Source organism: Chelonoidis abingdonii, chromosome 11 (assembly GCF_003597395.2).
Source record: "Chelonoidis abingdonii isolate Lonesome George chromosome 11, CheloAbing_2.0, whole genome shotgun sequence".
NCBI lineage: Eukaryota > Metazoa > Chordata > Testudines > Testudinidae > Chelonoidis > Chelonoidis abingdonii.
Window position 1 is genome coordinate 18,659,835 of NC_133779.1, and position 12,862 is coordinate 18,672,696.

Genomic DNA, 12,862 nt, shown 5'->3' on the forward strand with positions numbered 1-12,862 from the left:
TTGGGTTGGCGGCTTTGTGAGGGGAAGGGGGGGTTTGGGGGCGGCGGAGGGGGCACCTGGGCAAGTGGCGCTCTGGGTGCCCGGTGCGTGGAGGTGTAATGCTGGTGCCCCTAGGGGGAAAGGCCGGTGGCGTCTTGCTTCTTGGGGGAGGTCGAGACGGGGCTGGGAGGACATGTGGAAGCGGGGGGGGCAAGCACGGGGGCACGGGGGCGGCGGAGCGGGTCTGCTGGGGGGCGGGGCCTGCTGGGGTAGGGGGGTGGGCACGTGGCAGTATGGGCGTGGGAGGGCTGCAGTTTGGAGGGGCCTCCGGGATCAGGGGAGTGGTGCGGGGGTGGGCAGAGGGGGGCGAGCTGCGGGGGCAGTGGGAAGGGCCGGCCCCTGCTTGCTGCGAAGAGGGAGCTGGAAGGAGGAGGAGTTGGAGTGGGGCTGAGCGCTTTGTACTCTGCCAGCGGGGGGCGGGGGCATGCGCTGGTGGGGGCGGGGGCTGCTAATGATAGACCCCTGCGGGGAGACAGAGAGAGAGAGAGAGGGGTCAGGGCAGTAGCCACTAAGCCCCGCCCTTTTACAAACCCCACCCACTTCATAAACCACCCTTGGATAAGCCCCACCCCCATTCTCATAAGCCCCACCCACCTGACAAGCCCCACCCTCTTCCCCCCACTCTTTTATAAGCTCCACCCCTGTGATAAACCCCTGCCCTTTTATAAGCCCCACCCCCTTTCACAAGCCCCACCCTCTTCTATGCACACCACACTTTTTATAAGCCCCTCCCCCCAGCTACCTGAAAGGGGGAGGGGTCAGAGTTGTACATAAGGAGCCGGTGGAGCTGGCAGGACAGGAGGAGCAAAGCATGCTGGGAAGGGAGCGGAATGCAATGGGGATGGGGACGTGTCTAGCTGGCCGACCGGGAGCAGAGCATGCTGGGATGCCTGGCGGGGGGGGCTATGAGGGGGTGATGGGGAGACGGACGGCTGAAGCGACAGGCAGAGGGAGGCGGATGGAGCGGTACCCGGCCGGGGGGGGCGGAGGGGACACCGCAGCCCCCCCCACTTACTTCGATGGTGCTGTCCAGGGATCCCACGCTGTTACGACGGCCCCGCTTGCCTGCACGGGGGGGGGGGCGGGACGGACAGCAGGGATTAGCGAGGCTGGGCCCCCCCCGACACTGCCCCCCCGAAACCCCCACCCCTCCGGCAGCCCGCCAGCGAGAGAGACAGAGAGAGAGAGCGCAAAGCAGAGCGAGCGAGGGCCATCTCTGGCATGGCACGGCGGGGGTTAACCCAGTCAGGCCACGCCCACAGCCCCACCCCCATATCCAGGGAGCTTCCTATTGGCCAAGTGTCTCACATGGATTTTCTGCCACCAGGGGGAGCCACAGCCCCCAACAAGAGGAACGGGGACCAGGCGAGAACCCAGGCGTTTGGGCACCCAGCCCCGCCCCGCTCCCGTCCCAGCGCCGGGGAGGAACCCAGGCATCCGGGCCCCGCTCACCGGCGTCAGAGAGGTCACGCAGGGAGCTGCTCAGGGCGCTTCGCTTCAGCCCATCGCCCAGCCCATAGGTGTCCTCCAGGCTGCTCCGCGTCAGCGTCCCATTCACCGCCTCCTTCGGGCCCCCCGCCGGCGAGGCGCTGGGGCGCATCACCCCCTTCTGCTTCTCTAGCTCCGCTGTGGGGGGACGGGGGGGTCAGTGCCGGTGGGGCCCTCGCTCCCGAGCTGCAGCCCCCCCAGCCCATCTCTCCCAGTGCCCCTCGCTCCCGACCCACAGCCCCCACAGCCCAGCTCTGACCCCCACAGCCCAGCCAGTGGCCCTCGCTCCCAACCCGCAGCCCCCCGCCAAAGATGTTCCGCCAGCCCAGCTCTGACCAGCCCCCCCAGCCCAGCCAGTGGCCCTCGCTCCCAACTACGCAGCCCCCACCAGCCAGCTCTTGATGGCCCCCAGCCCTGCGGTTGCCCTCGCGCTCCAACCACACGCCCTGCCAGCCAGCTCTGAAGCGTCCCCGCCCAGCCAGTGGCCCCTTCACTCCCGGACCCGCAGCACCCTCCCAGCCCATTTGTGCCCTTCACTCCCGCAGGCCCTGCCCATCCTAGCACTCACACTCCACGCGATTATTTCTCGCATCTCCTGCACCTCGCGATGGACTCCCGCAGGTCGCTGGTGAAGCGGAGGCCGTCCTGCAGGCTGGGGCGTTGAAGACGATCAGCACCTTCCGCTCCCCTCCCGGCACGGCCGACAGGAGCTTGATCCCGAACTGGTAATCTGGGGGGAGGACAGAGATTCAGGCCCGGTTCCGGGGGGGCGCGGGCTGACTGAGGGGGGGAGGGGCACTCACAGGAGTTCTGGAACAGCTGCATGTGCATTTCCACCAGGGGGAAGCTCTGGCGGAAGTTGTATGTCACCATAATCTTCTTCTTCTGGAAGATCTTCGTCACCTGGCGGGGGAAGGGGGGCGGTCAGCGAGATTCCCCAGCTCTGCCCTCTAGCCCCCTCCCCCTCCCCGGAGCCGGAAGAGAACCCAGGAATCCTGGCTCCCAGCCCACCCCCCGCTCCAACCACCAGCCCCCACTCCCCTCCCAGAGCTGGGGAGAGAACCCAGGAGTCCGGGCTTCCAGCCCCCCCACAGCTCTAACCCATGAGATGCGGATGGGACTCAGGTGTCCAGGTGTCCAGGCCGCCCCCACTCACCACCAGCAGGTCGTTGAAGAGGAAGACCTCTCTCTGGTGCAGGCCGAGCCGCTGGGGCCGGTTGGGGTCGGGCACCTCATAGAGCTGGCAGCAGCAGACCAGGCGACGGTGGGGCAGGGACAGCACCTGGCACGGGGGGGGGAAGGGAGGTCAGTGGGGACAGGGGGTGGAGCCTACTTGAGTGCCACCCCCAGAAGCCCCCAAAAGGTCTCTCCCTTCCTCCTGAGGCCCCACCCCTCCCTCTTCCCCATCAAGCTCCTCCCCTACAAATCCCCAGTGGCCTCTCCCAGCCCTCAGACTCCACCTCCCTCTGTGAGGCCCCACCCAGCCAAGCCCCTCCCCATAGATTCTGCCTCTTTCTTTGAAAAGCCCCTCCCCTGGCAGGCCCCACCCAAAGAAGCCCCACCCTCAACGCCCTCTTCCCAGGGCTCCACCCCTTCCCTATGAGGCCCCTCCCTCCCTGGAAGCCCCACCCCATCCCCAGCAGGCCCCAGCCCCGGCTCCGCTCACCGGCTTCTTCCCCACGATCATGCGCTCGACAGTCTGGACCTGGGAGACGTGGTCGTCATTCGTTCGTAGCTCGTGGCTCTGGATACGCTGGTAGATCCCCACCAGGAGGTCGCGGGGGATGTCCTGCCCATTATCCACTCCTGGGGCAGACAAACCCGGTGATGGGTGGAGCAGGCGGCAAAGAGCATCCCAGTCCCCAGCTCGACCCAGGACCCTGGCAAGTCTAGAACAGAGGCTGCAGCCTCGGGTGCTGAACCCTGGTGTTCTAGATCCCAGCCTGTTCTAGAGTGGAGGATCCCAGCCCTGGGCTCTGGCTCCTGCTGCGAATCTCAGCCATTCTAGATCCCTGCCTGTTCTAGAGCAGATATCCTGGCGCAGTGGCTCTAGCCCCTCCCGACCCATGTGGATCACAGCTGTTGTAGATCCTAGTCTGTTACAGAGCAGAGGATCCAGGCCTTGGGCCTCTAGAACCTCCTGCACAGCTCATTTTAGAGCAAATGATTCTCCCCATCTCCAGATCCCTGGCACAGATCTCATCTGGCACAGGCCCCAGCCACTCAAAGCCCTGGGCTCCCATGTTCTGGAGGCCAATGGGGTTTAGGAGCAGGTTGTAGAGCAGCTCTGCTTACAGTTCCCCCATTAACCAGCTGTTCTGGATCCCGTTTCTTTCTAGGGATCTAGCTGCTTTCCTCCAGAGTACCCCCCCCCCCCAGACTATATCTCGGTACCAACGCAGGGTTCCATGGGTTCCTGAGCACTTACCTCTGAGGTTCTTGATGAAGTCGTCCAGCTTCATCTTCCTCTCGGGCTTGACGCTGGGGCTGTACATGTCCGTGTTGAGAAGAATGATGGCGAAGGCCAGGATGAAGATGGTGTCCGGGTTCCGGAACTGGCGCACGAGCGGGGCATTGCAGACACAGTAGCGCTGGCTGCACCGGGAAGCAGAAGGTGAAGGATTCTCCCTCCCCTTCCCCCACCGCAGCGCAGCCTAGAACCACCTTCTAGGCCATTCTAGAACATCGCCCGCACGGCCTGGGTTCTTGGGCACAATATCGCTGTCAGTCTGTGTTCTAGAGCAATGTCTGTGTTCTAGATTGCCCTCTATAGCATGCTCCAGAACACAGCATGCCCTGTTGATGCAGAGTTTGCAGAACCCCAGCATTCTAGATCCCAGCCTGTCCTAGATCAGATGATCTGGGCCCTGGGTCTCTGGCTCCCGTGGCATATCACAGCTGGTCTAGAACCCTGCATGTTCTAGAGCAGATATGAGATTGCCACTGCATCAAATGCCCAATAATCTAGGGCAGACTATTAAAAGAACGAATCGTGATTCCTTGCCGGTTTCATCGCCCCATTCAACAAGACGAGAATGCCAATTTCCACCGATTACCAACAGTTTTGGATATTTCTCTGCAGTTTGGAATATACTGATTTCAATCACAACGCAGAACGCAAAGCGCACAGAGCTCACTCTATAGGATGATTTTTTGACTGCAAATATTTGCACTGTAAAAAAAAGATAAAGAGAAAGTAAGAGCCGGGAGGGGCATACGAATGTTTAGCATATCTGGCAGGGAAACACCTTGCCACACTGGCTACAAACCCTGTCAGGCAAACGCCTGTTCTCCCTTTCAGGTGACGCTGCAAATAAGTAGCGGCTGCATTATCTCCCGTGAGTGATTCGAGTTCTTTTGTTTCTCTTTTTTAGCAGGCAAATATTTGCAATAAAAAAGAACAACCCTAAAAAGTGAACCTTGTGCACGTTGCGTTCCATGTTGTAGCTGAAATCAACGTATTTGAAAAGGGAGAGAAACATCCAGGCACAAATAACAACATAAAGCGAGCCCTGTGCACGTGTCTTCTGTGTTTATTTGACATCAATGGATTTGAAAATGTAGAAAAACACCCATTCGGGTCTTGTCAGTGCAGCCGGCCTACGAGGGCACCAGGGCACTCTGGAGTATCATCAGCACAGACCCTGTTCTAGAAGGACAGGTGCATCCTGGAATAATATCTATCTAAAACGTGGATCTAGAAAATGGAACATCCATCTAGAACGTGGACTGTGGCCACATCCTAGGCCCCCACCAACACTGGCAGCCTTCTTCAGGGCATCCCAGAAGACCACCAAGATGGGCTGTATTCTAGAAGACCATGTGGGTTCTAGAGTGGCAACAAGGCCAAACCTGCTCCAGAACAGCTCAGGCTTTTGCCAAGACCATTAAAGGCATCCGTGCTCCAGAACCAGTGGCATAGCCAGGGTTGCTGCCAAGGAGGAGCGGCAGAGAAAAAAGACGCATGTCCTTCGGCAGCATTTCGGCGGTCCAGCGCATGCGCCACTCTGTCTTTCGGCAACATTTCGGTGGCCTTGCACATGCACCGAAATGCCACCGAAAGATGGAGTGGTGCATACGCAAGGCCACCGAAAGACAGAGCAGCACACCGCTGAACTCATGGAAAAGGTGCCACTTGGGGAATTCTGGACTAGGGGAGCAGGTGCTCTCCCTGCTCCCCCCCAGCTACGCTGCTGTCCAGAATGCCAGCTTATGATGCCGACCACCCCCCGCCCCGAGCATACCCAACACATCGGGAAGGTTCTCAAACTGACCTGAAGGCTTCGATGAGACGCTCGACTTTCTGCGCTTCCCCCTGCACCCGGATGTGCGACTGGAACTTCCGCAGAGCATCGTCCAGGTCCATGTTGGAGAAATCCATCTCATCCACCACGCAGCTGGAAAGGAGAGGGCAGGTCAGCGCTGGGTCCCCTCCAGATCCTGCTCAGAGATCTCCAGAGCCTCATGGGAGAACGTGCAGCCAGTGCTCCATCACCCCTGGGAAGGTGGGTCAGGAACCCACCGGCTGCCTGCAGTTGTTCCTCTCCAGACAGCGCATGCGCCGTACTCTACATCACTTGCTCTAGATCAATTTGTGCTTGCTGTCTTTGCTCTGGGTACCTGCTTCCATGGTCCCCCTTGCTCCAGAATACCCCCCACTGGAGGCATCTCTCCACCCAGCAGCTCCTTACTCGAGAACATCACGGTTGAACTGCTTCTGCCGGTTGCCGAGAAACTCGCCAATCATCTGCCGACTCAGGCCTTTGCGCTCCAGGATGAAGTGAGCGACCCCGACTGGCGTGTCCGAGAGGAACCCTCTCTCAATGAGGTATTGGATCCCCTTCTCCGGCTTCCTGTGGGTATGGAGAGAAAGGGTCTAGAGTCACGAGCCTCTAGAATGCTGCTGCCCTGGAGCAGATGGTCAGAGGAACTGGAGAGGAGATGCTAGCCAGAAGACGGGGGTGAGAAACTAGGAACATGGGTGTTCTAGAAAATTCCATTCCAGATCCCTGCTATTCTAGAACCAGATCAGACACAGGCCAGTTCCCCTCTGGAAGGTACCTGCCCATTCCAGACCACCACTGTTCTAGAAGGAAGCCATTCAAGACCACCATTGTTCTAGAACATTTTCACCAAGAGATCACTGATCTAGAACAGTGCCCTCCCAGAGTTCCACCGCTGCAGTGTTGTTCTAGAACATCTGCATAACTCCGTTGTTCCAGAGCAGAGGTCAAGAACTTGCACATTCTAGAAAACACTGCCTGTTGAGAGCAAAGGACTTAGCTAAGAGTGCCGGACACCTGGGTCTCAGGGGGGCTTTTGTAGGTCTTTAGCAAATGTTCAAGGCTACGTTCTGGGAAAGACACGTCTGGCCAGCTAACGGTTACCTCGAACACACTGTACATCTGCTATGCATACTCAAAATCTAGAACCAAGGTCGTGTTGCTGCTGATTATGTAGAAGTATTAACGAATCTAAGAAGGATACTCAAATTACAGTCAATCTAGACACCATCTGGTGTTTATATGGTGTTAATTCAGAATCCTGGCTGTGTGGTTCTGGATTGTTTGGCGCCCTCAATACTATTCCCTAACTCAGCTACTCTAGAGGAAAGCCAGGCAAAACAAAATTGTACAGCATTTGTTTGTTCTAGAACAGCACAATTCTAGAACCTAGCTGTTCTAGAACATGGCTGATTAAGCCAATCATTAACCCAGGAAGAACAACTGCTGTTCTAGAGTGGTTTCAAGATCAATTCGGCTCTCTATCACAGATGCAATCGTGGTTACATTGGTGTGACCAGCCAAGAACGGACTAGATAAATTGATCCAGAACACAGACAGCACCCAAATACGCAGCGGGGAAATCTCATGCTAAAGCCCCCAGGTGGGTTGGTTCCAGGGCATTCTAGAGCCGATCTGGAATGTGGCCGGAATTCTAGAACTCAGAACGGGCAGCGGGGGAAGGGGCCCCACTGTAGGCTCTAAAGTCCGGAGCCCACTCGAGGAGGTGCTGGATCCACCCCAGAGGTCCAGCTGAATCATGGCTTCAGCTGGCTAATTGGATCCCTAGGGCCGCCTCCCAGCCTGGGGAGAAATGGCCCAGCCTGGGGAGCAGCTGCTGTGTCGTTCAGCAGTAATGAAATCAGTGACCACACCAGAGTCCGGCCCCACCCGTCCAATGCCCTGGTGGAGCTGGGGGGTGGCGAATCCAGGGTCAGGCTGGCAGGGGCTGCGGGTCAGGAGTGAGGGGCACCAGCAGAGCTGGGAGGGGCAGGGCTATCGGAGGGGCCAACCCTCCCTCCAACTGGAATTCTGGGGAACAGGAGTCCTGCATGCCCTCAACCCGTCCCCTATTAAGCCGCTCCCCCAGGAAGCCCCACCTCAAGAAGCTCCTTCCCCAGGAAGCCCCGCCCCCACAAAGCCCCACCGCCGGGAAGCCCCTCCTGTGCCAGGCACCCACTTGTTGAAGAGGTTGAGCCCGATGCGGTACTGGCGCCGCTGCAGCAGGTCGTGGTTGAAGGCGGGCGAGTCCCAGCTGTGGCGGGTCTCCCGCTGGTACGTCTGCTTGCACAGGCCCGGGCCGGGGCCGGCCGGTTGGGTGCCGGGGGGCGGGGGCGGGGGCCCCGCAGGCTGTCCCGGGAGGAGGACCCGAGCTGCAGTTGACAGTCTCGGTGGAGTTGCTGCTGCTCTGCAGGCTGTCGTTGTCGCCGTCCGAGTGCTCGGACCAGGCGTCCGGGCGGCGGGGCGCGGGGGCGGGCAGGCTCGGGGCGGTATGTGCGCAGGGGTGGGGGAGGGGGCCGGGGAGGGGGCCGGTGGTACTTGGGGCCCCGCAGCCGTCGGCCGTAGGCCAGGCCCCGGTGACAGAGCTGCGCTCAGAGCGGTCGCTCAGGTCCACCGAGCTGTCGCTGGGGGCTCGATGGTGAGCAGGGCAGGTGGCCCCCCGCAGCGGAAGTCCCGCACTCCAGGCAGGGGGTCCCGCGCGGCCGCCCGTTCTCCCGGCTGTTCTCCTACCGCTGCGGGGCCCCAGAACTCGGCCGGGGCTGGGCCGCCGGGGGGCCGGGCTCGGGGGGCTCCGAGCTGGGGGGCCGCTCCAGGGAGAGGGGGGAGGCCGGCACCCCCTCATCCAGGTACAGGGTGACATCGCTGAAGGAGGTGGCCGCGCTGTCCCCCTGCTGCTCCTTCGACTCGCTCTTCTCCAGCGGGCCAGGCCCCCCCGCCTCTGGTGCCGGCAGCGGGTGGCAGTTCAGGGCCTCATCGATTGACTCCGCCAGGGACTTCACCTGCTGGGGGGCGGGGCAGTGAGAAGAAAGGCCACGCCCCTCTGTGCCCCGCCCCTCCTCACAAGCCCCTCCGTTCTGTACAAGCTCCACCCTGTGCAAAACTTCCCATAAGCCCCTCCCTTCCTAATAAGCTCCTCCCCCATGCCGAGTATCGTTTAGTCCCTCTCCTCTGTACAGGGCCCTCCCGCAAGCAGGCCCCCTCCCCTCCCTATCAGTCCCTCCCACAGTTGGGGGAAACCCTGAGGAGCTATGGGGAGAGGGGGGATCCCCCTGTCCCAGGGGAGGAGGAGCTAAGGTTGGGGGAGGGGGATCCCTGGTCCCTGGGGGGGAGGAGCTAAGATTGGGGGAGGGGGATCCCCCAGTCCTGGCGGGGGAGAAGTGAAGGTTGGGAGGAGGGGGGATCCCCCAGTCCCTAGGGGGGAGGAGCTAAGTTTGGGGGGAGGGGGATCCCCAGTCCCTGGGAGGGAGGAGCTAAAATTAGGGGAGGGGGGATTCCCCCAGCCCCGGGCGGCAGGGTGCGCCCCGCTCCCCCCCCCACCTGCTTGGCGAAGGAGTCCTCCAGCTCGGTGATCTCGCTGCAGAAGTCGCCGGAGGAGGCGTGGAGCGAGCCGCTGTCCAGGCCGGCCCTGCAGGAGCCCCCGTAGGGCAGCCCCCCGCGCTCCAGCAGGTGGGGGCGGGCGCTGGCCATGGTGCCCTCGTCCAGGGAGGCCGGCTTGCCTTCGAAGTAGGGGGCGGTGGCCGGCCCCTTGTCGAACTCCTCGAAGGAGAACTGCATGCGCATGTTGGACAGGACGATGCGGCGGGACATGCGGCTCTCCGAGGCGGAGCTGCGCAGCCGCTGGAAGTTCTTCTTCATGCGGTACTGGCGAAAGGCCGTCTGGATGGTGCGGGCCGCCCGCCGGCTCAGGAACGAGCCCCCATACTTCCGCTCCAGCATCTCCACCTGCAGGGGCGGGGCACTGAGGGGGGGCGCAGGCCACGGGAATCCCGGGGGGGTTATTGTTCGGGGAGGTCCCGGGTGGAGCCACAGGGGGGTCACAGGCCAGAAAGGGAGATGCCGGGAGGGACGCAGGGGGGCATAGGCTGGGAGTGGGCATCCCGGGGGCAGGGGGTGTCACTGTCCGAGGACGTCCTGGGGGGCACAGGACAGAAAGAGGGATCCCGGCAGGGATGCGGGGTGGTCACAGGACAGAAAGGGGGATCCCGGGAGGGGCCGTGAGGGGGCACAGGCTGGGAGGGGGCATCCCGGGGGGGTGTCACCATCCGGGGAGGTCCCGGGGGGCCCAGGCCGGAAAGCGGGATCCCGGGGGGAACACAGGGGGGCCACAGGCCAGGATGGGGCATCCCGGGAGCGGCGGGGGGGTCACTGGGGAGGTCCTGGGGAGCACGGGCTGGGGTGGCTGGTCCCAGGGGGAGGGGTCACCAGCCGGGAGGGGATGGTCACAGGGTAGCACAGGCTGGGAGGGTCCCAGGGGGCACAGGCCAGGTGGGAGAATACTGGGGGGGCCGCAGGGGGGGCACAGGCCAGGAGGGCAGATCTTGGGGGGGGCGCAGGGCGGAACAGCCCAGGAGGGGATCCCAGGGGGGCGGGGGGCACAGGCCGGGAGGGGATCCCAGGGGGCCGTGGGGGGAATAGGCCAGAGGGGGATCCGGGGGGGCATGGGGGGGCACAGGCCAGGTGGGGGATCCCAGGGGGGCGCGGGGGGGCAGGCCAGGCTAGGGAATCCCGCGGGGGGCCGCATGGGAGGGGCACAGTACCTTCTTGTCCTGGAGGTCGGTGGAGAGCTCATAGCTGTCCGACAGGGCCTTCGAGCGCTTGTTCTCCTCCTCCTCCTGCTTGCGCAGGGCCACACTGGCCGGCTGGAGCCGCGCCCGCTGGGCCCAGGGCAGCCCAGGGGCCGGGGGGTGGCAGGCGGAGACGGTGGCGGTCAGGGGGCCCACGTCGTAGGGCTCCCCAGCCTTGGCCAGCTCGGCCCCGCAGCGGTAGGGCGCCTGGCTACCCGGGCTGTCCACCGTCGGCCCCGCCTCACTGCCCGGTGGGTCCCCCTCCACGCTGCGGGGAGAGCAGACGGGGCAGGGGGTGAGCCTGGAGCTGAGCGCGGGCCCTGGTCTAGAACCCAGACGCCCCCATGTCCAGGCCACTCTGGAACGTGGAGAGGTTGGGCCCCCTTCTGCTCTAGAATGGTGCCAGGATGGTTCTAGAGAATCCATAGCCCGTCTCAATCTGGAGCCCAGCCAATCCACTGCACAGTTCTCTGTAGAACACTGAGGATGAAGCTGGATCTAGAACACCAGCTGTTGGCCACATCACTCCATCTAGAACATCACTAGCCTCTCCCCCCCAGTCTAGAGCCCAGACAGCAGCCTGTGTTGCCAGCTCTGGGCCAACACTGATCTAGAACCCAGCCAGCCTGTTGGGTCACCGACTCTAGAACCGCAAGAGCCCATCCCAGTCTAGAACAACGGCATCACGCACTGAGCTTGAACCTGGAGCATGCAAGTGCCCTCCTCTTCCCAAGTAACACCTCCTGCTCTAGAACCTCACACTCTATTGCTCAATGCAGTCCCCAAGCAGCGTTATATGTGGCTGTTCCCCAGCCGCCCCGCTCCAGAGACGGCTGCATCGCCGCAGCAGGCGAGCCGTTCACGTACACCACTGCGCCTGGGGCCCGGTCGTGTTTCTAGGCAGCCTGAGTGACAAGGTGGGGCAGGAAGAGTACGGAGAGCTGGAACCTCACCCCACACAGACGCAAATCAGGGTTCATTCCCCCCAGCAGGGGGCAGCAGGGACCCGATGGCAGACAGGCCTGGGGAGGAAATCGGGGTGCAGCAAGGGGTCTGGGGAGCTCGGGGCAGGGGGTTCGAGAACAGTCGGGGGGCAGAAGGCAGATGGGGGACTCAGGGACGGATAGTGAGGCCAGGAGGAACAGGGGGCAGTTGGGAGGTCCGGGGTCAAACTGGGGGGCCCAGGGGAGTCTGGGGACAGACTAGTGCCGGGGTGCAGTTGGGGTGGGGACCAGATTCAGCTGGGTTCATTCCCGTGGTACTGGGCTGATGCACACGGCAGTCGGGGGGCTTGGGGCAGTGAGTAGTTGGGGGGGAATGAGTAGGTGGGAGGCAGGTGGGGGCCAGGTAGGGGGGCAGGGAGGACCCAGGGCAGGTGGGGGAACAGGAGGCAGACGAGGGCTGTCGGGGGGCAGCTGAGGGGCCTGGGGCAGGGGGACCAGGAAGCAGCAGGGGGTTGGGTTCAGGCGGGGGGGCGGGGTCCAGCAGGGCGTGGGCAGGCAGAGAATGTTGGGGAGTTGGTGGGGGGAGGCAGAGGACCAGGGCTGGGGGGCAGTGTGTGGGATCAATGGGACAGGAAGGAGACAAGGGAGGTGGGGGAACAAGGGGCAGACGAGGGCTGTTGGGAGCAGCTGAGGCCAGGGGCAGGACGGGGGACAGTTGGGGAAGTCGGGGAGGCCTAGGGTTCCGGGGCACTTCGGGCAGGCAAGGGGGGATGGGGGATCAGGGAGCAGCTGGGGGGTTGGTTCAGGCGGGGGCCAGGGGTAGGGGGCAGGCAGAGAGCACTAGGGGGCTGGTGGGGGGGCGGGTTCACTCAGGGGGCCAGCAGGACACCCAGGGAAACAGGGGGAGCAGGTTTCAGGCAGGGGGTGGGAGTAAAACTGGGGAAGATTGGGGGACTGGGTGGCTAGGGGACCCAGGGCCCAAGGTTCATCAGGGGGCTGCAGAGGATTGGGGGGGCTGTGTTTCAAGCAGGGGGCCTGGGGTCAGCCACGGGGCTGGGGATCAGGGGTTAAATTGGGGGCAGGTTTCAGTGGGGCGATCGGGGGCAAGGTTCAGATGGGAGATCTGAGGACCCAGGATTAAATCGAGGGGCAGGATAAATCGGGAAGGATTAGCTAGGGTTAAATTGGGGGGATCTGGGGTGGGGTTCAGTGGGGGCGCTGGGGTTAAAGGGGGCAGTTTTCAGGTGGGGGTCCCAGGGGCCAGGGTTGGATCGGGGTATCGGTAGGCAGGTTCAGGCGGCGCGGCTGGGAATCTGGGGGGCCA

At 62.7% G+C, this 12,862-nt stretch overlaps 1 protein-coding gene across 1 annotated transcript; it reads right to left on the reverse strand.

Annotated features, from left to right (window-relative positions):
• Positions 1-312: 312 nt before the first annotated feature.
• IQSEC2 (IQ motif and Sec7 domain ArfGEF 2) lies at positions 313-10,877 on the reverse strand. The gene is given in 18 exon segments (XM_075070573.1): positions 313-501; positions 1,055-1,104; positions 1,492-1,665; positions 2,096-2,108; positions 2,110-2,186; positions 2,189-2,257; positions 2,331-2,430; positions 2,684-2,809; positions 3,194-3,333; positions 3,956-4,122; positions 5,802-5,924; positions 6,219-6,380; positions 7,990-8,115; positions 8,148-8,181; positions 8,184-8,434; positions 8,541-8,809; positions 9,348-9,752; positions 10,568-10,877. Coding segments are annotated over 17 exon segments (2,469 nt in total). The 5' UTR covers positions 9,747-9,752; positions 10,568-10,877.
• Positions 10,878-12,862: the final 1,985 nt, after the last annotated feature.